This window comes from Amblyraja radiata, chromosome 14, assembly GCF_010909765.2.
Source record: "Amblyraja radiata isolate CabotCenter1 chromosome 14, sAmbRad1.1.pri, whole genome shotgun sequence".
NCBI lineage: Eukaryota > Metazoa > Chordata > Chondrichthyes > Rajiformes > Rajidae > Amblyraja > Amblyraja radiata.
In genome coordinates this window covers 14,207,854-14,230,288 of record NC_045969.1, presented here as the reverse complement: position 1 = coordinate 14,230,288, position 22,435 = coordinate 14,207,854, and the positions used below count along the sequence as shown (strand labels likewise).

Here is a 22,435-nt window from a genome sequence, read left to right as displayed (position 1 = left end):
GGGGGGGGGGGGGGGGGGGGGAGAAGAGAGAAAAATGTTTTGTTTGTAATGCACGTCTTGAATAAATCTATCAACTCATCTTTTACAATAGCCGCCATTAGCAAACTAAACAATTTCAACATACTGAATAGCTTGTTTATTTCATTATATTCGTAAAATAATAAAACATGTAATTTAGCAGGTACTAAATTAAACAAATGCAACCCAATGATACTTGACGATTATCTGAAGGTTGAACTTGTATTTTCACAGTTTGTTTCCAGTACTTGCTCGAGTCAGAATCCACAAATATTTGGATGGCAACAACCAAAATCTTGTTAATAATTGCTTCTTGTAAGAAACCAGCAGATATTCAAAACGATAGAAATCCAACCAAGGTGGATTAAAAAAAATTACATTCTCAATTTGTTGTGCAAGGGTTGCTGGCTGAAGGAGAGTGTTTTTCAAGAGTCTAGCTGTACCTTTGAGCACAAGAGATGGAAAATATTAAATATCAAACAGTTGCAATTTGACAACGCCGTCAATTTTCTTTTACAAAGCATCTGTACATATATACATCATACAAATGGCAGGAATGTTCATGTTTCTGTCCATAATCTCACTTCCCATCAAGTAATGCTTTAATGTCCTTCACACCATATTCATTTGCCACAGCTGTTGCATGATCCAAAGCATGGATGATGGCCAGAAATTTAATCACTTGCTTTATATTCTCCCTGCAAAGTAAATGTTTCAAAAAGGCAAATTACTTTCATAGAATAAAAAGAAAATTACATATTATTGCACACCACCTTCAACCCACTCAGTTGTAATTAAAGGATTAAGTAGAACTGCTCACTCTTTTCCCCTTTAGTATTTTGTCGGTTAAATACTCAATAAATGATATTTTTAGAGCTATTGCATTTATAAATTTAACATGGACAAATTAACTTTTCACATTAATTTTCTATTATTTTGTGGTTCAACACTCCCTAAACCTAATTTAGACAGCAATCTGTTGTAGCCCACATATGTCGCAAAGGAAAACCTGCAGCTTGCATGATGACATATTAGACATATGACATTCATTTCTGAAAGCAGATCCTTTACTCCAATGTAATGAAAATAGCAATTAAATACTTACTTGCATACAGGAATCAATTAGACACAACCAATAGCCTTGTAGGAGGCTACCCATTTTATGTCAGGGTTGGAAATGAAAAAGCTAGGTGTGGGATACAGTGCATATATATTCCATTGGGTAAATTTATTCCAAGCCACTTTTCCCATGGATGGGTTTTAATAAAATCACATTACACATCACCCATCAGTGTCCTATAGACAACGAAGCTGCTTTTTGCACTTAATTAGGAATGGTCTGACATTCTCAGAAATTACTTTAGATGTAGCCACTAATGTGAATGCTAAACTGAGTCTGTGCCACTTATTTACCTGGCTGTGCGCTTTTCCACATCTGAGCACCCAAGGCTTAACCTATAAGTCGTATTGGCCAAGTGAACAAGATAACAGCATAAATTTTCCATCTGTGGAATACTCTTGTCTCCTTTAAGGTTGGCAAACCAGTTCTTTGGTAAACAAGTGATCAGCTGAAAAACAAAAACACCATCATAAAATTCAGTCTTTTTTCCCCAACATCAATATCATTTCAATTGTAAGCGATGTGCCATATATATGCATTGTGTTTTAAACCATTCGTTCGAAATAATGCCTGGGCGAATAAGTGCCAAAATCATTTAAAGCAAAGCACCAATGGCCATACAGCAGAGCGTGCCTGTGCCAGCCCTATGAAACACTGGTTGCACATGGCATTCCAACAATTATCTAACTAACAATTCAAACTCCACATATCTATGTTACTGACCATATCCACTTTTGATATATACAATAGACAATAGGTGCAGTAGGCCATTCGGCCCATCGAGCCAGCACAGCTGTTCAATGTGATCATGGCTGATCATCCCCAATCAATACCCCGTTCCAGCCATCTCCCCATATCCCCTGACTCCATTATCTTCAATAGCCCTATCTAGCTCTCTCTTGAAAGTATCTAGAGAACTGGCCTCCACTGCCCTCCGAGGCAGAGAATTCCACAGACTCGCAACTCTCTGTGAGAAAAAGTATTTCCTAGTCTCCATTCTAAATGGCTTACCTCTTATTCTTAAACTGCGGCCCCAGGTTACGGACTCCCCCAGTGTTACATCGGGAACATGTTTCCTTCCTCTAGTGTGTCCAAACCCTTAATAATCTTATATGTTTCAAGAAGATTCCCTCTCATCCTTCTAAACTCCAGAGTATACAAGCCCAGCCGTTCCATTCTCTCAGCATATGAGTCCCGCCATCCCGGGAATTAATCTTGTAAACCTACACTGCACTCCCTCAATTAGGATTATAATTCTAAAAAAAGATTATGCTTCAGTTAGATCTGGAAAAAAAGCATTAAATAATATAAAGGATTGAAATTCAAGAAATTTGGATTATTACTATCCTAATGAACTGATTTTCATAATTGAATTAACTATTGCCACTTTCCACAAGGGGCAGAATTCTTGCATCCAAGACAGATGATATGTGTTTGATGCACCCATCATTGATTTTAGTAGATTGTCTAGACCAAAACACTAGTTTAGTACTTAGGGAGTAATACATAGATGAGACAGCAGAGTGAAGCAGCTAAGTAAAGCTAGACCTCAGCTCTAGCGATGCAGGTTCAATGCTGACCTCTGGTGCTGTCTGGGTAGAGTTGCACTTTTTTCTTGTGACCATTTTTTTTTGAGAGGCTGTTCTTTTTCCCCCCCATTGCTTAAAGATGTGCAGGTTGATAAGTTAATTGGCCATTGAAAATTGCCACTAGTTTTAAGTGAGTGGTAGAATCTGTGAGGTATTAATGGGAACGTGGAGAGAATAAGAGATTAGTGAAATAATAGTCTAAATGAGTGCTTGGTCAGCAAGAATTTTGGGAATTGAAGTGTCTGTTTCATTGAGTCATCACTCAATGGCTTTAGAGGTGGCAATTTTCAAATAAAGCATCTGTTCTTTCAAGCAATTGTGAAAGCTCCAATGATAATGACATCTAGGAGAATTCTATGTGTTTACTAAAGTATATATCTATCGATTTATGTGTTTGTTTGTCAACTTCCAAAGCAACTGTGTTGTGTGGTTTTCCACGGTAAAACTGGCAGCACCTTTGATCTACAAAATGTACTACTAGGATTTCCTATACAATAACAAAAGCAAAGTTGGAAAGGAACTACATTTGAAAGAAGGGTCTCGATTCGAAATGTCATCCATTCCTTCTCTCCAGAGATGCTGCCTGTCCCGCTGAATTACTCCAGCATTTTGAGTCTAAATTTGAACGTCTGACTTTACGGACTTCACAATATCTGACTTTGGGTGCAAAGATCATAATATGACCAGTCAATCTCACCGATGTATGCACCAAAGAGGCATTATTGCATAACATTTCAATGTCTGGTATTTAAAAGTCTGGGATCTTTGAATGTTTTAAACCCATTCCTTGGTCTACTTACACTTTGACACTTCTTCAGACTGTCATCCCCTGGATCAGAGTTTTGCAGAGCGAGAAGAATATGGCGATTTAAAAGACTATCCACCGTTAACTCTTGTAGCACTCGATTTGAAATTATGCCAGTCCACTGCAAGATGTTGTCCAATAACTGGAAAAAAAAAATTAAGAAAGCTTAATTAATTTTGTTGCATAGATGCTATTTGGTTGTCTGTGTCCATTGTTAACCAATAATCTTACATTAAAAATATTGTACAAAATAATGCTATTTTTTGCCGTCATCGGAACATGTTTTCATAAAAGTATGTGCATAGCAATCTGTGGTGTGAATTTGTGGAATGGTCTGGAACAGGAGATAAAACGTAGCACAAGCATAATTCAGTTCAAAAAGATGTACAAAAACACTTGTTTAAAAGGATATTGGGATGAGGATAGGTGATTGTGATATTTGTTATACTGATTGTATTGGGAAGGGTGATTATAGGGTGATGGGTTGTAAATATGACTAAGATACTGTATAGTATATGCGGGTTTTTTCTTTTCTTTGTCTTTTTTTCTTTTTTGTATGGCTTTGTAAATATTTGATTAGTGTTCAAATGTAAATAATTTGGTGTAAATATAGTGGCTGGTGTACAAATGGTGTACATATAGCTGCTAAATTTGTATAATATAATTACAAGCAGTTGAATAAGGGGTGGGAATTAATAAGCTTTGGCTTCTTCCTGCTCCTTTTCGGACACATATGATTTTATCTATTTATAGATATTGTTTATGACACTTTATAAATATTTTTGTTTTGTATTTTGTATGCTGTTTCACATTTGCTTTTTATTCTTTTATTCTGTTCGAATTAAATAATAAAATAAAATAAAAATAAAATAAAAAACATCCAAATTCTGAGGTGCCGGATGGTGTCTAAGTTGATAAGTATTAAATTAAACTCCTTCACTAACCCAAATCTTAACAGCTCAACACACTTAGGTCATAAAACATTCCTAAAGTAGATCTTTAATGCGTTATATTAAAGATATATGGTATCTTGATTATGAAACATTACTGAAATTGACCCAATAAGAATACAAATTATTGGAGAAAACAAAAATCGGTTGCAAGTTTATCAAAAAGTTGCCAGATAAAGTCTTCCTGGAAAAATCACAAATGGAGGGTTATTCCATGAAACTGTACAAATGAACGGTTGGATTGTTGGCCTTCACTCGAATCAATAATTATTACATTCCTTCCATTAGGCAGCATTGGTCTCATTCAATTTTAGTAGCAATCTATCAATAGATTCAAATTAACGCAGCTCTTCCCAAACTGGAGAATGACTCTCAATTAGACAAATGATAGAAAACCAAAATGAAAAACGTCCACTTAAGCTCTCACCTTTAGTGCCGACCAAAACTGTCGTTGAAAAAATAAGTAAGGCGCTGAATTCTTGTTTTCCAGTACACTAAAAAAATGAATTAAATCATTAATTAAATATAAATATTAAGGTTTACACATATTGGCTTTTCAACACAAAAAAATCTTAAATGTTCATGGCTCAATGCGTTGTCCCTTTTAAAAGCAGCTATTAAAGCAGACAAATATCAGAAATGATTTGTTTTTCTGGGAACACTGGAGAGAGGATAGCTGGATAACTGGTATGGATCTTTGAAATCATTTCTAAAATACCCAAAAAAAATATTTGCTTTTGCTCTAGCTAATACCCAAAGTTTGAAGTCAATTACAGAATGAAACTGCAGAGAATGACATAATTCATTCCATGTCGAGACTCTTCTTCAGACTGATGTCAGGGGAATGGGCAGGACAGAGATAGAATGTAGTTGGAGACACTAAGACTGATGGGAGGGCTGGCACCAGTCTTACGGTCTCCGACTACATTCTATCTCTGTCCCGCCCACTCCCCTGACATCAGTCTGAAGGGTCTCGACCCGAAACGCCACCCATTCCTTCTCTCGCTGAGTTACTCCAGCTTTGTGTCTACCTTCGATTTAAACTAGCATCTGAGGTTCTTTCTTATACATCATTTATTCCATGGCTGTTTGGTAGAACTGTAATTGAAAACTGAATAGAAATATTGAATACATTTTATTAGCCGAATATGTAGACATACAAGGAATCCCAGTTGCCTGCTTTTGCCTCATAGTTTTGTAATTTTTAATCCTTCATGTGCTTATCCCAGTCTCTATTGTAGGCTATGTGTTAAACAGTACCTTTCAAGCAATGCAATTTGAAATAATTATTTTTAATGGGATTTGTGTAAGATTGGTGTAGATGGTTGATGATCAACACAGATGCAATAGGCCAAAAGGCCTGGTTCCATGCTATGCGTCTTTAATTGTTTGTTTCTATTTGTGGGAAGGAGAAAAGTGGAGAAGATAGCACAAGAAGATGCACAAGAAAATGCCCATTTCTTGCAACTATTGACAACGTGTAATGAGATCAGATGTGACAGACAAAAATACAGTACAAAGCTTCTTCATACGTCTCATCTCATATCAGAAATAGAAGAATGCTCAGGTATATAATTAAGAGACAATTTGCACCCCAAGCTGATGTTCCCCAATGTTCCACATGTTGGGGGAGTCCAGAGCCAGGGGTCACAGTTCAAGAGTAAGGAGTATGCTATTTAGGATTGAGAAGAGGAAAAATGTTTTCAACCAGTTGTGAATCTGTGGAATTTTCTGCCACAGAAGGCATTGGAGGCCAATTCACTGGGTGTTTTCAAGATAGTTAGATTTAGCTCTGAGGGCTAACAGAATCAAGGGATAAGGGAAAAAAGCAGGAACGGGGTACTGATTTTGGATGATCAGCCATGATCATATTGAATGGCGGTGCGAGTTCGAAGTGCTGAATGATCTATTCCTACACCAATTTTCTATGTTTCTATCATGTATTTTTCTTTACCTAACCATACCCAGAATCTTTTCCAGGCACTGAACTGAGTTAGGCTTGATGTCTGTGTCGAAAAGAAAATTCTCCAACCTCAGTATCCAACAATGGGCATGTAAGCACTTGACCCCAATACCATGTAAACTTGAAGGCATCACCCAGAAAATTGCTCTTGATCTGCTACCTTGCTGAGTATTACACTTTCTTGTTGGCATATTCAAACTTGAAATTGATACCAAAATGGTGTTTCTGGATGCCTAAATGTTCCTCTGCCCCTGTCCCACTTAGGAAACCCGAACGGAAACCTCTGGAGACTTTGCGCCCCACCCAAGGTTTCCGTGCAGTTCCCAGAGGTTGCAGGTGGTTGCCGGAGGTTGCAGGTAGTGGAAGCAGGTAGGGAGACTGACAAAAGCCTCCGGGAACCGCACGGAAACCTTGGGTGGGGCGCAAAGTCTCCAGAGGTTTCCGTTCAGGTTTCCTAAGTGGAAAGGGGCATTAATGTCACAGATTTGGTGGGGTGCTATCAGGCTAAAGTAGGCAAGTAATTACAGTGCATTATGTGGATGGTACACACTGGTGAACAGGGCATCAATTAAGTGGGCTGTTTTGTCCTGGACCACAATGAGCTTTGTGACTACTCTTGGGAGTTGCAGTCACCCCAGGAAGTATAGAATATTCCATTACCCTATGGTGGAAAGTCTTTGGAGCACGAGCTCAGGAAATGCAGCCCTGCTCTGTTCTTGTAGTCACAGAATTGATGTGGTGGATCCAATTGAGTCTGTGGTCAATGGTGATCCTCTCAACGTTGTTGGTGGAGTCTTGGTGACAGAATGCCTTTGAGTGTTTGACTGTTAATTTCTTTCTTGTTACACATAGTATGATACTTTTCCAGTGCAACTGCTACATATCACTTATCAGTCCATGCTTGAAAAATGCAGAGGACTTGCTGCATGCAAGCATGGGCATTTTCATGTGCAGAGGAGTTGTGAATGGAATTGAACACTGTGATTGCTAGTATTTCAGATTTGACATTATGATGGAAAGTCATTGACAAAGCAGCCAAAGTTAATTAGGCTTAGAACTCTGCCGTGAGGAAATCCTGCAATCAAACATCCTTCTTTGTGCAATGCAGGACTCCAATTACTGGAGTATTTTCATGAGGCTAGTTAAAACTAGTTTGATGAACATTGACTAGTTTTTACCAGGACCCCTAAATTTCAACCTCGTTCATATTGTCATATCTCGCCTTGGTGACCTCATTAGAGAATGAATTTTTTGAAGGTTTGTGGAGAAAATTCAAAATGCAACAGATTTCATATATTCCCTGCTCACAAAAGATGTGCCCTATGCAAACAACATAGGAGAGGCTTTGAAGTGTTAAATTATCATGCTCCACTCCAGAAGAAATTTACAACCAAACACCATGAGAGATACATCACATTTCTGTCATACACGTGGCATTGTGGGAAGTAATTGGAACTTAAGTTCTCAACTTCCGCCAACTGTCTTAGCCATGTTCCATGAAAACTTAAGATAATTATCAATGTATAATTATTTGCACTTAGGTTTATCGAACATCGCATATTCTTACATTTAAAAAATGTAAAACTATTATATTCAGGCATCATCATAGGATGCAGTCTTTAGACTTTACTTTAGACTTTTGAGATACAGCGCGGAATAAAATTAACACATTAATAAGAAATACTGTGTCTTGTTTGTCACTCTTAAGACAATGTCTAAAATACGTACAATAAGGAAAAGCATACCTTCTGGGATATAATGGCACAAATATATCTTCATCCACTGATTTTCTAATTCTCAAGATGATGGCTTTTAACAAATTCTGAAAGAGAATTTGACTTAATTAACAATGGGAAATCATTTCAAATATCAATGCTCTATATTTCCAAAGGTAATTATGAAACAGAAGTAAAAGCAAATAAATTTAGTCCTTAGATATTAAAATCATGATAAAACCGGTATGTGAGCTTTTGAGGGTGACTTAAGATAATCCTACAAACTATTCTGAATTATTCAAACAATCTGAAGTCTCTTGACCCGAAATGTCACCTATCCATGTTGCCTAGAGATGCTGCCTGGTCTGCTGAGTTACTCCAGCACTTTGTGTTTTTTTGTGTATTAACCAGCATCTGCAGTTTCGTGTTTCTATATTCAAAGAGTTTTTCTGTTAAGTGTAGGAAAGAACTGCAGATGCTGGTTTAAATCGAAGGTAGACACAAAATGCTGGAATAACAACGGGACAGGTAGCATCTCTGGAGAGAAGGAATGGGTGACGTTTCGGATCGAGACCCTTCTTCAGACTGATCTTGATATTTGTACTGATATTCTTTTCTTCAATTCATGAAAATCAGTATACGAGCACGTCTTCGTTATTTGTCACTGTTGCCAAATACAATGTAAATAGCTACGTCCATATCAAGTAAACCGCCTTTCCAGTACAAAAAATCTCAAATGTTCACGGCTCATAATGTGTTGTTCTTTTTAAAAGCTGCTATTAAAGCAGAGAAATATCAGAAAGAATTCGCTGTTCTGGAAACACTGGACACAGGATAGATAACTGGGTAGTTAGATCTTTGAAATCATTTCTAAAACACCCTATTAATATTAGCTTTTGTTCTAATGTAGCTAATATTAGGTGTGGAGAGGAATGAAGACCATCACTGGCTTCAAGGAGAAGAGAAGCCAGCCGTCAGGAGACGTGGACAAGGCCAATGAGTTTAACCTGTTCTACAACAGGTTTGATCTGGTATCCCCTCCCACCTCTACAGGTGCAGCCTCTCCCCCACCATCACCTCCACGAGGCAGCCCCCCCAACACCACAGCTGCAGCACCTCCTATGCTGGCATCTCCTCAACTGTTCTTCACGGCGGGTGAGGTGAGAGCTGAGCTGAGGAGGTTGCGCCCTGGTAAAGCAGCTGGCCCTGATGGTGTATGTCCCAGGCTACTAAAAGACTGTGCGGCTCAGCTGGCGGAGCCGCTCCAGACCATTTTCAACCTGAGCTTCCAGTCAGGGAGGGTACCAGGTCTGTGGAAAACATCATGTCTCGTGCCGGTTCCCAAAGCAGGGCGGCCGACCGAGATCAACGACTACAGACCGGTGGCCCTTACATCCCATATCATGAAAACAATGGAGCGGCTACTCATTCGTCTCCTGAGTCCACAAGTCCAGCACGCACTCGACCCACTACAGTTTGCATACCAGGAGAACATTGGGGTGGATGACGCAGTCCTCTACATGCTGCACCGGATCTACTCCTTTTTGGACAAACCCGGTGGCTATGTGAGGATTATGTTCTTCGACTTCTCAAGTGCGTTCAACACCATCCAACCCCTGATTCTGAATGACAAGCTTAAGAAGATGGGGGTGGATTCCACATTTATCTCCTGGATATACGACTACCTGACGGGACGACCACAGTTTGTCAAGCTGGGGGACAGTGTCTCTGGCACAGTGGTGTGCAATGTTGGAGCCCCACAGGGAACGGTTCTGGCCCCGTTCCTCTTCACCCTGTATACAGCAGACTTTAACTATAAGTCTGACACATGCCACGTACAGAAATATTCAGATGATACAGCGATTGTGGCATGTGTAAGGAACGGGCAGGAGGAGGAATACAGGAACTTGACCAGTTCCTTTTGTGCCTGGAGTGAAGAGAACTGTCTCATCCTGAACACAACTAAGACTAAAGAGATGGTGGTTAACTTTGGCAGGTCCAAGCTCCCCCTTCAGCCAGTCAACGCTGCAGGGGCTGACATTGAGGTGGTGCAGACATATAAATACCTTGGAGTGCACCTTGATAACAAACTGGACTGGTCTGTCAACTCTGACTCCCTCTACAAAAAAGGCCAGAGCAGACTCTTTTTCTTCAGAAGGCTCAAATCCTTCAATGTGTGTAATGAAATGCTGCACATGTTTTACAACACTGTGGTTGCAAGTGTTATTTTCTACGCTGTTGTCTGCTGGGGCAACAGCATTAGTGCAAAAAACAACAAGAAGCTGGTCAAACTTGTTAAACGGGCTAGCTCAGTGCTGGAGGGGAGAGTAGACTCTGGGATGGATGTGCTTGAGAGGCGTATGAGGCACAAGGTGCAGGTCTTCCTGAAAAACCCCGGGCATCCCCTCCATGTAATTCTGGAGAGTCAAAAGAGCACTCGGAACAACAATCGGCTCCTCTCCCTGCCCTGTAGAACGGAGCGGTTCAGGAGATCCTTCACCCTTGCAGCCATTAGATTTTATAATTCGGACCGCTAGGCTGTAGGGGGATGCATTTTGTAATTTTTAATTGTTAATTATTGGTCTTTTTAAGTATTTATTGCTCTCAGGTAGTGTCCACATTGTATTTTATGTATTTTCTGTCTGCGTTCGTTTTGAATCTGTGGGTTTGTTGGTTGGGGGCTTCTGGACACCTGAATTTCCCTGAGGGGATCAATAAAGTATTTATTATTATTATTAATATCCAAAGTTTGAAGTAAATTACTGAATGAAACTGCAGAGAACAGTCATTCATTCCATGGTAGAACTATCAAAGTAATCCATTCGCCTACTTTTGCCCTTTTGTTTTGTTAATTTTAACTGTTAATGCAGTTATCCCATTCTCTATTAAAGGCTACTTTTTAAACAGTATCTTTCAGGCACTGCGTTAAAGATCACAAAAATAGTGTAAAAAATGTTGCTTCTGCTTCGAAAACCTGCATCTTCCTTGAGCAGTTACTGAACCCTGTGTCACTGGAAACACTTTCTCTTTATTTACCCTACCTACCCAATTCTTGACCGTGACACATTAATCACTAAATTATCTTAACTTGCACTCGAAGGACTGAAAAGAATGTAAAGAGACCAAAATGGAAACAAAATTTAACATAGTCATACCTGTGTATATTTATTTTCTCCATTAACAACCGAAGGATAGCCTTCAACTAACTTCAATAACAATTTGACTAGTCGAGATGTTTGAGACGTTGATAAAGGATCCCAAACGTTTTCTGCGAGGCCTAGAGTAAGGATTAAAAAATATTTATTCATGCGTTAGATTTTCTTGTATTCAATTCCTTAGGCTTCAACATGTCATAACCTGTTCAAATAGAATGCAGTACTCCCATAAACTCGGAAGAGCTAGCCTGCATATTTTATCACATTTTGTTATGGGAATAAACAATTAGCCATTATTCCTTTACTGTCACCATTTTACTTAGTTGTTTTCCTTGCAAATTTTGTACAATCATACGAAGCACACGTCAGTTATTAGGAATGCTAGCCTGCTTTAAAGAGAATCAATACACCTAAGTCCGACCAGTTAAAACCATGCTCAAATTTAGTATTTCTTTTAACCATTGGTGTATTATCTGATCGTTATATCCCCATCTATGAAAATAGTTTGCATTCTCTAGTGAGTCTAAACTACAAACTGTCTGACCAGCTACATTGTTGATGTAATCAGTTGCTGATTTAATATCTTAGAACTGACAAATAAGAACAAATAACTTAAACTAATTTGGTCTTAATAGTGCACTGTGGAGGTAAAGGGATAAAGTTTAAATTCTGCAAAATAGATTGACCTTCAGACTAGACATATAGTCACAAAACTATAACATTGAGTTTCCCCAGAGGTATGCACGGGAGCCACTGTTTTTCTAAATGTTACAACTATACAAAGCATAACTTCCAAATATGCAGGTGACATAAAATCTGAAGACATGGTGAACTACGAGGAGAATAGTAATAGAGTAGCTGGTGGAATGGGAGAATTGGTGCCATATAAAAGCTAATGCCGAGAATGCAATGTGTTACACTATGGTAGAAAGAATGGGAAGACAGTAAAAATGAGAGGATACATTCTTCATTAAATATAGTGAAGAGACTATTCAGCCCCTCATGCCAGCGCTATCATTCAACACAATGATAGCTGTTCCATTTCTCTGACAATATTCAAATCACAATTCCCTTATTATCTTAAAATTGAGCTTTGCTGAATGTCCTCAGCAACTGAGGATAAGAGGGGATATTGAAACATAAGATTATTAATGGTTGGACATGCTAGAGGCAGGAAACATGTTGGGGGAGTCCAGAACCAGGGGCCACAGTTTAAGAATAAGGGGCAAGCCATTTAGAACAGAGATGAGGTAAGCATTTTTCAGTGAGTTGTGAGTCTGTGGAATTCTCCACCTCAGAAGGCAGTGGAGACCGGTTCTCTGGATACTTTCAAGAGAGTGTTAGATAGAGCTCTTAAAGATAGCGAAGTCAGGGGATATGGGGAGAAGGCAGGAACGGGGTACTGATTGTGGATGATCAGCCATGATCACATTGAATGGCAGTGCTGGCTCGAAGGGCTGAATGGCCTACTCCTGCACCTATTGTCTATTATGATATGGTAAAGTCTAGTCATATGTTGCAATGTTTTGACCCATAAGCTGAGACTGAGAAATTTTTGCAAACAGGATAGTGCTCATAGGATGCATTCTTTCACTTTTCTAAGATATTAAAAACGTAATAACCTGTTAGTTTTGGTAAGACCACTTTTTCAACGATTGCAGGTAACAAGTAAGTGTCAACATCATCTATCTGTGGATTTTCTCCTTCTTCACATCCGTAGAACAGTAATGATTCAAACCAGAGCATACTTTCAAAGTCACAACAATTTGGCTGTTAGAAAGATATAGATAGTGTTAGCTGTTGAAGAAAATGCAAGAGCAATTTGCAAAATACTATTTTCATGATATTATTCGATATTTACATTTTAAGTGAATGAAAAAGACATGAATCTGTGTAGAGCCTTTCCCAATCCGAGAATAAGACATTATAGACAATGTACTTCTGAAGCGTAATTAAAAACTGGCAATTTGCGCTGCGAGCTCCCATACAATGAATTATTGATAGAGCACGAAACAGTGTCTCAAATACTTTTCCATCCATTTTAACGCACCTCATAACATTCCCGCAATACCACAAAATGTAAATCAGAGGTCACAACAACATCATCCACAAGGGTGTATTCAATTTTCCACTTTAGAGACAAACATTTTAAAATGTTCACGACTATTATAAGATTTAGTTTTAAAAATACAAATTCAAACTTGGCTTCCAAGCTTTGAATGGACAGCTCAATAAAAACGTAGAGACCAATAAACTGGGTTCGAAAAAGCATGAGCAGCAATGTCACTGGAAGGATGCTTTCAAGTTTGTTCCAGAAGGAAACAGTGCAGAAGACAAACAGAGGGACAATGGGGGGAAGCTGGCGTGAAGGAAAAAAAATAAAATTGTATAGAGACCAATATGGGGATTGGGAATAGATGGGGATGGGGCTAGGATTAGACCAGGGATGGGAGGAGGGGAAAGGCGGCAAGCGAGAGGAAAGTGTAAGGGTAGACGAGAGCAATAAAATTGGAATGGGATGCAGCACGAACTTAATACACGGAGAGGGATGCAGCATGAACATTTAGCCTCTGTCACCTAACTTTAATGCAGCTGTCGCACATTTATTTAAAACTTTATCATTATAAGTATCCATCTTTCTTTTTTTAAATCAGCAGTGAAGTTATTTGCATAGCTCTATCAGAGAATATATTTCTTTGAATTTTTATTCTATTCCAGTCAGCCACAGCTCATTTACAGGATTACATAGACCAGTGTCCACTTCAGAATGCTGAAGCACAACAAATTGAAATACAAGAGACTGTAGATAATGAACAAAAAACAAATTGCTGGAGGTCAGACTGTATCTGTGGAGGGAAATGGATAGACGTTTCAGGTCAGGGCCCATCATCAGTCTGAAGAAGGGTCCCAACCCAAAACATTGTGTGTCCATATCCCTCCACGGACACTGCCTGACCCGCCGAGTTCCTCCAACAGTTTTTTTTGTGCTGAAATACATCAAATTTGGTCACTCTCAAAGCAACTTTTAATGCACATGATAGGAATGACAAGTTTTTGGTATTAGCAGTGGGTGAGAATTGTATTCACAAAGCCAATACTCAATGCTCATACCTCACAATTCTTTGAGAAGCCGAGATTATCCAAATCACAAAACCATTATCAGTTCTCACCTCAAAAGGATTCCATCTGATGAGTTGTAATCGAATTAGTGGATTGAGCAATTTTGGAAGGCAGAGACCAATATATGCATCTTTGTAATGAGTGTAATACATCTGGCGCCAGACTTCAAATCGGGACTTGATCGAATCAAGTGTACAGAAATCATCCAAAACATCTTCAAACACTTTCCTGGAGTCACTAACAATTCGATCTACAAAATAATTTTGAATTTAGTGTTTTTTTCTGTATCACCTGTATTATATCCATCCTCCATAAAACATATGTTTTAAACAAACTAACTGTTTTAGATAGTTTGAGACGGTGAGAAAATGAGAAAGAACCCGCTGTATTCTAATTCCATCTTTGCAATCATTGTTATCAGGGTTTAAAATGAGAAGGGATCAATAAATTGATTGTTATTCCAAGATTACCAACTGAAATCAGGAATTAGAGTCATAGTGTGATAAAGCGTGGAAACGGGCCCTTCAACCTAACTTGTCCACACCGACTAACATGTCCCACCTACACTAATCCAACCTGCCCACATTTGGTCCATATCCCTCCAAATCTGTCCTATCCATGTACTTGTCTAATTGTTTCTTAAACACTGGGAAGGTCCCAGCCTCAACTACCTCCTCTGGCAGCTTGTTCAATACACCTACCACCCTTTGTGTGAAAAAGTTACCCCTCTGATTCCTGTTAAATTTTTTCCCCTTCACCTTAAATCTATGACATCTGGTCCTCAATTCACCTACTCTGGGCAAGACTCTGTGCATCTACCCAATCTATTTCAATCATGATTTTAAATTGAAAAAGCAAAGAAATGCAGATGCTAGAAATCTGAAATTAAAACAGAAAATACTGGAGATATTTAGCAGTCCGACATTATGTATGGAGAAGGAGCAAAGAAAATGTTTGCAATAGGGCCAGAGAAAGATTATCCGGGTGACCCAAATGTTTTCAGGAGCATGTAGGGGAAAAGACCAACTTGTTAATCATAACTGATCAGTCTGCAAAAATTTCTGCTCCTTTCCTTTGTTGATAAAGTACACGATCTTCAACATTTTATAAGGAAAATTTGAACAGGACAGACTTGCCGCTGCTTGAATTTAAAAGAGTGAGATGGGACTTGACTGAAACGTACAAAATCCTGAGGAACCTTAAATGGTGGACATGATGATATAAGGACGTGATGATGGTTTAGAAGAGATAGTGAAATTTTTACCCTGAAAGTTGAGTTTCTTTATACTCTCTACCTTGTAGGGTGGTGGAGGTAATCTTTAATATTTTATTAAGGCAAAGCAGAAAGATACCTAGCAAGCAAGTATGTAGTCAGGAATATAGAGTTCAGGTTATATTCAGATCAGCTACAATTTCATAGCATGGTTGAGGGACCCAGTGGCCTATTCCTGGTCCTAATTTGTATGCCATCCATTGATTTAGGCACATAGAAACATAGAACATAGAAATTAGGTGCAGGAGTAGGCCATTCGGCCCTTCGAGCCTGCACCGCCATTCAATATGATCATGGCTGATCATCCAACTCAGTATCCCGTACCTGCCTTCTCTCCATACCCTCTGATCCCCTTAGCCACAAGGGCCACATCTAACTCCCTCTTAAATATAGCCAATGAACGGGCCTCGACTACCCTCTGTGGCAGGGAGTTCCAGAGATTCACCACTCTCTGTGTGAAAAAAGTTCTTCTCATCTCGGTTTTAAAGGATTTCCCCCTTATCCTTAAGCTGTGACCCCTTGTCCTGGACTTCCCCAACATCGGGATCAATCTTCCTGCATCTAGCCTGTCCAACCCCTTAAGAATTTTGTAAGTTTCTATAAGATCCCCTCTCAATCTCCTAAATTCTAGAGAGTATAAACCAAGTCTATCCAGTCTTTCTTCATAAGACAGTCCTGACATCCCAGGAATCAGTCTGGTGAACCTTCTCTGCACTCCCTCTATGGCAATAATGTCCTTCCTCAGATTTGGAGACCAAAACTGTACGCAATACTCCAGGTGTGGTCTCACCAAGACCCTGTACAACTGCAGTAGAACCTCCCTGCTCCTATACTCAAATCCTTTTGCTATGAAAGCTAACATACCATTCGCTTTCTTCACTGCCTGCTGCACCTGCATGCCCACTTTCAATGACTGGTGTACCATGACACCCAGGTTCGCTGCATCTCCCCTTTTCCTAGTCGGCCACCATTTAGATAATAGTCTGCTTTCATGTTTTTGCCACCAAAATGGATAACCTCACATTTATCCACATTATACTGCATCTGCCAAACATTTGCCCACTCACCCAGCCTATCCAAGTCACCTTGCAGTCTCCTAGCATCCTCCTCACAGCTAACACTGCCCCCCAGCTTAGTGTCATCCGCAAACTTGGAGATATTGCCTTCAATTCCCTCATCCAGATCATTAATATATATTGTAAATAGCTGGGGTCCCAGCACTGAGCCTTGCGGTACCCCACTAGTCACTGCCTGCCATTGTGAAAAGGACCCGTTTACTCCTACTCTTTGCTTCCTGTTTGCCAGCCAGTTCTCTATCCACATCAATACTGAACCCGCAATGCCGTGTGCTTTAAGTTTGTAAACTAATCTCTTATGTGGGACCTTGTCGAAAGCCTTCTGGAAGTCCAGATACACCACATCCACTGGTTCTCCCCTATCCACGCTACTAGTTACATCCTCGAAAAATTCTATAAGATTCGTCAGACATGATTTACCTTTTGTAAATCCATGCTGACTTTGTCCAATGATTTCACCACTTTCCAAATGTGCTGCTATCCCATCTTTAATAACTGACTCTAGCAGTTTCCCCACTACCGATGTTAGACTAACTGGTCTGTAATTCCCCGTTTTCTCTCTCCCTCCCTTCTTAAAAAATGGGGTTACGTTTGCTACCCGCCAATCCTCAGGAACTACTCCAGAATCTAAAGAGTTTTGAAAGATTATTACTAATGCATCCACTATTTCTGGAGCTACTTCCTTAAGTACTCTGGGATGCAGCCTATCTGGCCCTGGGGATTTATCGGCCTTTAATCCATTTAATTTACCCAACACCACTTCCCGGCTAACCTGGATTTCACTCAATTCCTCCAACTCCTTTGACCCGCGGTCCCCTGCTATTTCCGGCAGATTATTTATGTCTTCCTTAGTGAAGACGGAACCAAAGTAGTTATTCAATTGGTCCGCCATATCCTTGTTCCCCATGATCAACTCACCCGTTTCTGACTGCAAGGGACCTACATTTGTTTTAACTAATCTTTCTTTTCACATATCTATAAAAACTTTTGCAGTCAGTTTTTATGTTCCCTGCCAGTTTTCTTTATGTACACATGTACTCTAAGATCTCATGGTTCCATAATCCTTTTGAAAATGTGCATTCTAGTTGCTTCTTTCTTTCCACTGAATGTAATGTTGTATTTTTGTTACATTTTATGGGGCACACTCCAATAGCCTGATTTTATCCTCTCGGTCTACTACCTACCTACCACTTAAAAGCTTATCGCATTTGCAAAATTGGAACTAGTGCCGAGTCACTGGAGTCCTCATTATTAAGCATTACTTAGTGGACTTATATGCAAACAACTTTAAGTTGAACCATCTTTGGTCAATCTATTCCACAAAAGAAACCAAAACCACCATTGTATTAGCTGATACAATTACCCCTTTAATTCTATTAATTTCCACATTGAAAATACGAATTTCCCCACATTGAACAGTCAAAAATGTGCTAAAGTTTAGCAATTAAACAAATATATCAGCTTATCTTCGAAGCAGCATACCATTTTCTGTATTAAAACTTGTGATGTCTGTGGATGTCTCTTCATCGTCACTTGATAATCCTTCATGGTGTTCAGCCATCTTGCCTGCTTGCTCTCTGGCCAACCTTCGACGTGCTCTAAATTAAAATAGTCCATCATTAGGTCCTGGAAATTTTACAATGCCATTTTCTTTCCAGTAAAATATTTTCTTTAGGGCCTTATATTTTTTACCTTACTCTTGTCTTTATTAATTGTGCAAAATACTACCAATTTGATGTGCTATAAATTGCAATAGGACGACAATCTTTTGGCAGTTCATATGCAAATTCTGCTCCACAACAATTGTCTGCGAGCACCACAGTATAACTTTTAGTTTAGCTCGCCGAGCTGGACCTAGCAATGAATGATGCAGCTGTTTATATTTAAACAGCACCGATATTTCACTATGTAAAAAGATAGATTTCAAGTGTGCCGTCATACCTACGGGCCTCCCTCTCTGCAATCCTTCGTTGTTTGGCATTTTCTTGATATAAAGCACGGTCACGACCAAATGAATCCAGACTTGGTACCATTACAGTTTTGCCTGAAAATCCAAATTTTTCAAAATTACCAAAAGATCTTGTAGAAAAACCTATTAAGTAACACTAACTTTAATTTTCATTGAACACAAAATGTAAACCTATTGGGACCCACACCGTTTTGTTTGTAAATTGAGTAAAGATGAATGCAACTAGCGATAAAGAGATAATTGAGAAGAGTAAAATTACATATTTTTTAAAACATTACTGTTAAAATCTGATTGAATTTTGGAGATTCAGTAATTAAGAAAATGTAGTAATCTACCAATTAATGTACATATCTTTAAGTACAAAAATTAGAAAATGCTATGAAATACACGCTGCTCAGAATTATTTTAGAGGTCAGCTTTGAGACACGCATGAAATTTGAAAGAGATATCTTTGCATCGCTGATGGAGATCAACTGATAAACAGATATTCATGCAGGCCCTAGACAACTGTCGTGCTCTTCCACGAGTTTCTTCCTGTTCAAATCATAATCTGACAGAAGTGAGATTAATTTAAGAGTGAGTGAACCCTCAAGTCACAAACAAAATAAATCGTAATAAAAATCTTAAAATCATTCTTCAGCTGAATGATTTTAAGAATATTTTTTTTTTTAAAGTATATCCGTAGCAGCCATAACTGATCCAAAACAAAAATAACCTGTCATTTAACAATACCACAAGTATCTATCAGCACTTGCCCTTTTAATCAGAACACATTATTTCCGCTAAATAAATTATTTAGCTCTTTTTGTATTACATATATCAAATGATTCCCTTGGTAACGTCAAGCCAGTCTGCAATCTTATTAATCTAAAGTATTACAGTGAACAAGGCCGTTCAATGAAAAATAAAAACCTTCAAGATGGACTGACTTGAATGGCTTGAATATTCCGATGATTCATCTTTAATATCATCTTGCCGTCTCTGGACAAACCGGGTAGCCTGCTGTTTCAGCAACTGGTGCATGGCAGTTTCAAGCTCATTAACCAGGGGTACCTGAAAAATATAACACACAACGTAATACCTAGGCCTTTCATAATAGGCCCTGGTCTGCACGAATTATACCATGGAAACAGTTTAAATTCCAGCCAGTCCCTGCATAACTAAAATGCCCAAAGCAATGAGGAAGTAAGATTAGTTTCACATACTTTCTTACTGAGTTAATTTCTACTTGGTCTGCTGCAGAATAATTCATCAAATGGAAATGGAAAATGTAAGTAAGATTTTTAACAATACAAAAAAATTAAAAGCACAATTTTGCATATTAATGGAGGAAAATATTTATTGCATCATTTTTAAATGGATCTTTTCCCAAAAAACTGCTAGGAAAATATGTAAGAAAGTAGATTAAAACGTATGAAATAAATCTTCTCAATATTAATTTCATACAGTATTTACAGCTTCAGCAGCCATAAGAAATTGAGTGAAATTGTCGATCATTTCCTGCATCTATGATTTTTTATGAACGTTTAAACAGTATTTGTGATGGTTTGCAATGACCAGGCGCAAAACCATGTGCCATTATGGAAACTTGGCTCCAAAGGTTAGTCATTGCAAAAAGAGCCAGTTCATTTTTTTTGTTAATGACCATCGATTCTGCTGTGTGCCTAGATTTCACAGAAACATAGAAAATAGGTGCAGGAGAAGTCCCAGATGAATGAAGTCCTAGATTCCTACTGCATCGACAGTATATTTTGCGACTGGACTCCACGCGGACTAGCAATGTGGAGTTACCAGCCTAGCAGGTCTGGGATACCTCGCCATTAAACCAGACTCTCTGATCCAAAACCTTGTCTTTTAATTTGTATTTGGGTGACTGAGGGTATGGAAGGGGTAGGATGTTATTATTTTATGAGTCTTCTAATGGATTTTATTTCAATGATTTTAAAAGTAAATGTTATAATTTTCAATGTTTTTGAATGTTTATGGTAGTTTACACAAAGTACATAAATCCCATCTAGATTATGTCCAAGCGCCAGGTTGTGTGTGTCTCTCCATTTGGTTCAGGTAAAAACAGACAGGTGGGCACAGCAGGCAGTGAGTTAATCTGGCCTACACTGTTTGCAAAATTGAGTTCTGAAGCTGATGCATGCTTTAACTGATAAAAAGGAGAACATCAGATCGAGTTGGCTATGAAGACTTTCTGCATAATGAGGAAACATTTTATATATTTTATATATTTAAAAAATATTCCTATTTATTTTTGTGCCTGGAAATAGATCAACAAACTAAAAACAAATTTAAAGGGCAGAGAGAAAAATAATTTCTGTTGACTAAGATAGTAAACGTGGGAGAAGAGTTCAAAATTAGAGATAATCATGAAATAATGTTTTCACACGTTCAGAGAAGTTTGGAACATTCTTCAATAAATAGCACTGTTCAAGATGAATTGCTGATGTTAAATCTGGTAGATCTTTGTAAAACAAAGATTTGAAGGTAATAAAAATGAACTGTATATGCTGGTTTATACGAAAGATATTCACAAAATGCTGCACTAACTCAGCGGGTCAGGCAGCATCTCGGGAGAAAATGGACAAAGGCTGGTTTGGGTGGGGACCGTCTTCAGACTTTAGGATTCAAAGATTTGAAGGTACTTGGCCCAAAGCATGATAAATGAAATTGGGGTCACAGTTCTGCTGATCTCACTAAATAATAGTACATGCAAACTGCCCTCTCGTTACCAAACCTGGTCAGCATTCTGACCACTCCCTCTTAGCAAAAGCATCAGGTGCTTCCCACATTATAAATAGAGAAAATGTTGCGGTTTCATTGAATGGAGACATAACCCATTTCTTAAAAGTCTTGATTTTCCCATTTTAATCACAAAATGAAACACGTACACTTGGTTATCAGAAAATATTAAATTTACACAAAGTTTGTTAAATTTAAACCTGAGCCTGTGTTGATTCATTCATGAGATCCAGCACCTGCTCCCAATCTTATCCCTGGTAAATTGCCAATCACCCCATTTTATTTCCTACTCTAATCACCCACACAGTACGACAGAACAGAAGGTGGTCTTTTGCCCAACTTGTCCAAGGTGACCAGGATGGCTTACTGAGCTAGTCCCATCGCCCCATATGCCTCTCAACATTTTCATTCCATATACCTTTGAGTGTCTTTTAAATATTGTAAGTGTACTCTATAACTTCCTCTAGCAGCTCACTCCATACATCCACCATCATCTGTGTGAAGAAAAGACTGTGACCTTCTACCTTATCCAAGCCTCTCTTCATCTTATACACCTGTAGGAGGTCATTCCTCAGCCTCCTATGCCCCAGGGTAAGAAGTTCCAGCCTTTCTGTTTAACTCAAGCCCTCCATTCCTGGTAATAATCTTTTCTGCATCCTTTCCAGCATAATGTTCCCATTGCTGGGCACCCAGACCAGCCCTCAATCATCTGTGTGGTCTCACCAATTAGTTGTACAGTTGCAACATGACAATTCAACTCCCCTACTCACTAGCCTAACCAATGAAGCAAGCATGCCAAAACCTCTTCATCATCCTGACTACTTGTGTCGCTACTTTCACGGAATTATTTATCTGTGCCCCTCAGTCTCTCTATTTTACAATACTCCCCAGGGCCGCAATTTACTGTGCAAGTCCTGCCCTAGTTTGTCCTACC

General features: G+C 38.9%; 1 protein-coding gene across 1 annotated transcript in view; it reads right to left on the bottom strand.

Annotated features, from left to right (window-relative positions):
- Window positions 1–113: 113 nt before the first annotated feature.
- Window positions 114–22,435, bottom strand: part of paxbp1 (PAX3 and PAX7 binding protein 1) — a 43,630-nt gene continuing 21,308 nt past the window's right edge. The window contains exons 8-18 of the mRNA XM_033032570.1: window positions 19,683–19,806; window positions 18,726–18,828; window positions 18,267–18,382; window positions 14,486–14,685; window positions 12,938–13,085; window positions 11,316–11,437; window positions 8,191–8,267; window positions 4,910–4,976; window positions 3,528–3,674; window positions 1,432–1,586; window positions 114–716 (exon numbers count right to left, since the gene is read on the bottom strand). Coding sequence (XP_032888461.1) covers window positions 599–716; window positions 1,432–1,586; window positions 3,528–3,674; window positions 4,910–4,976; window positions 8,191–8,267; window positions 11,316–11,437; window positions 12,938–13,085; window positions 14,486–14,685; window positions 18,267–18,382; window positions 18,726–18,828; window positions 19,683–19,806 — 1,377 coding nt within the window. The 3' untranslated portion in view covers window positions 114–598. The remainder of the gene's footprint in view (window positions 717–1,431; window positions 1,587–3,527; window positions 3,675–4,909; window positions 4,977–8,190; window positions 8,268–11,315; window positions 11,438–12,937; window positions 13,086–14,485; window positions 14,686–18,266; window positions 18,383–18,725; window positions 18,829–19,682; window positions 19,807–22,435) is intronic.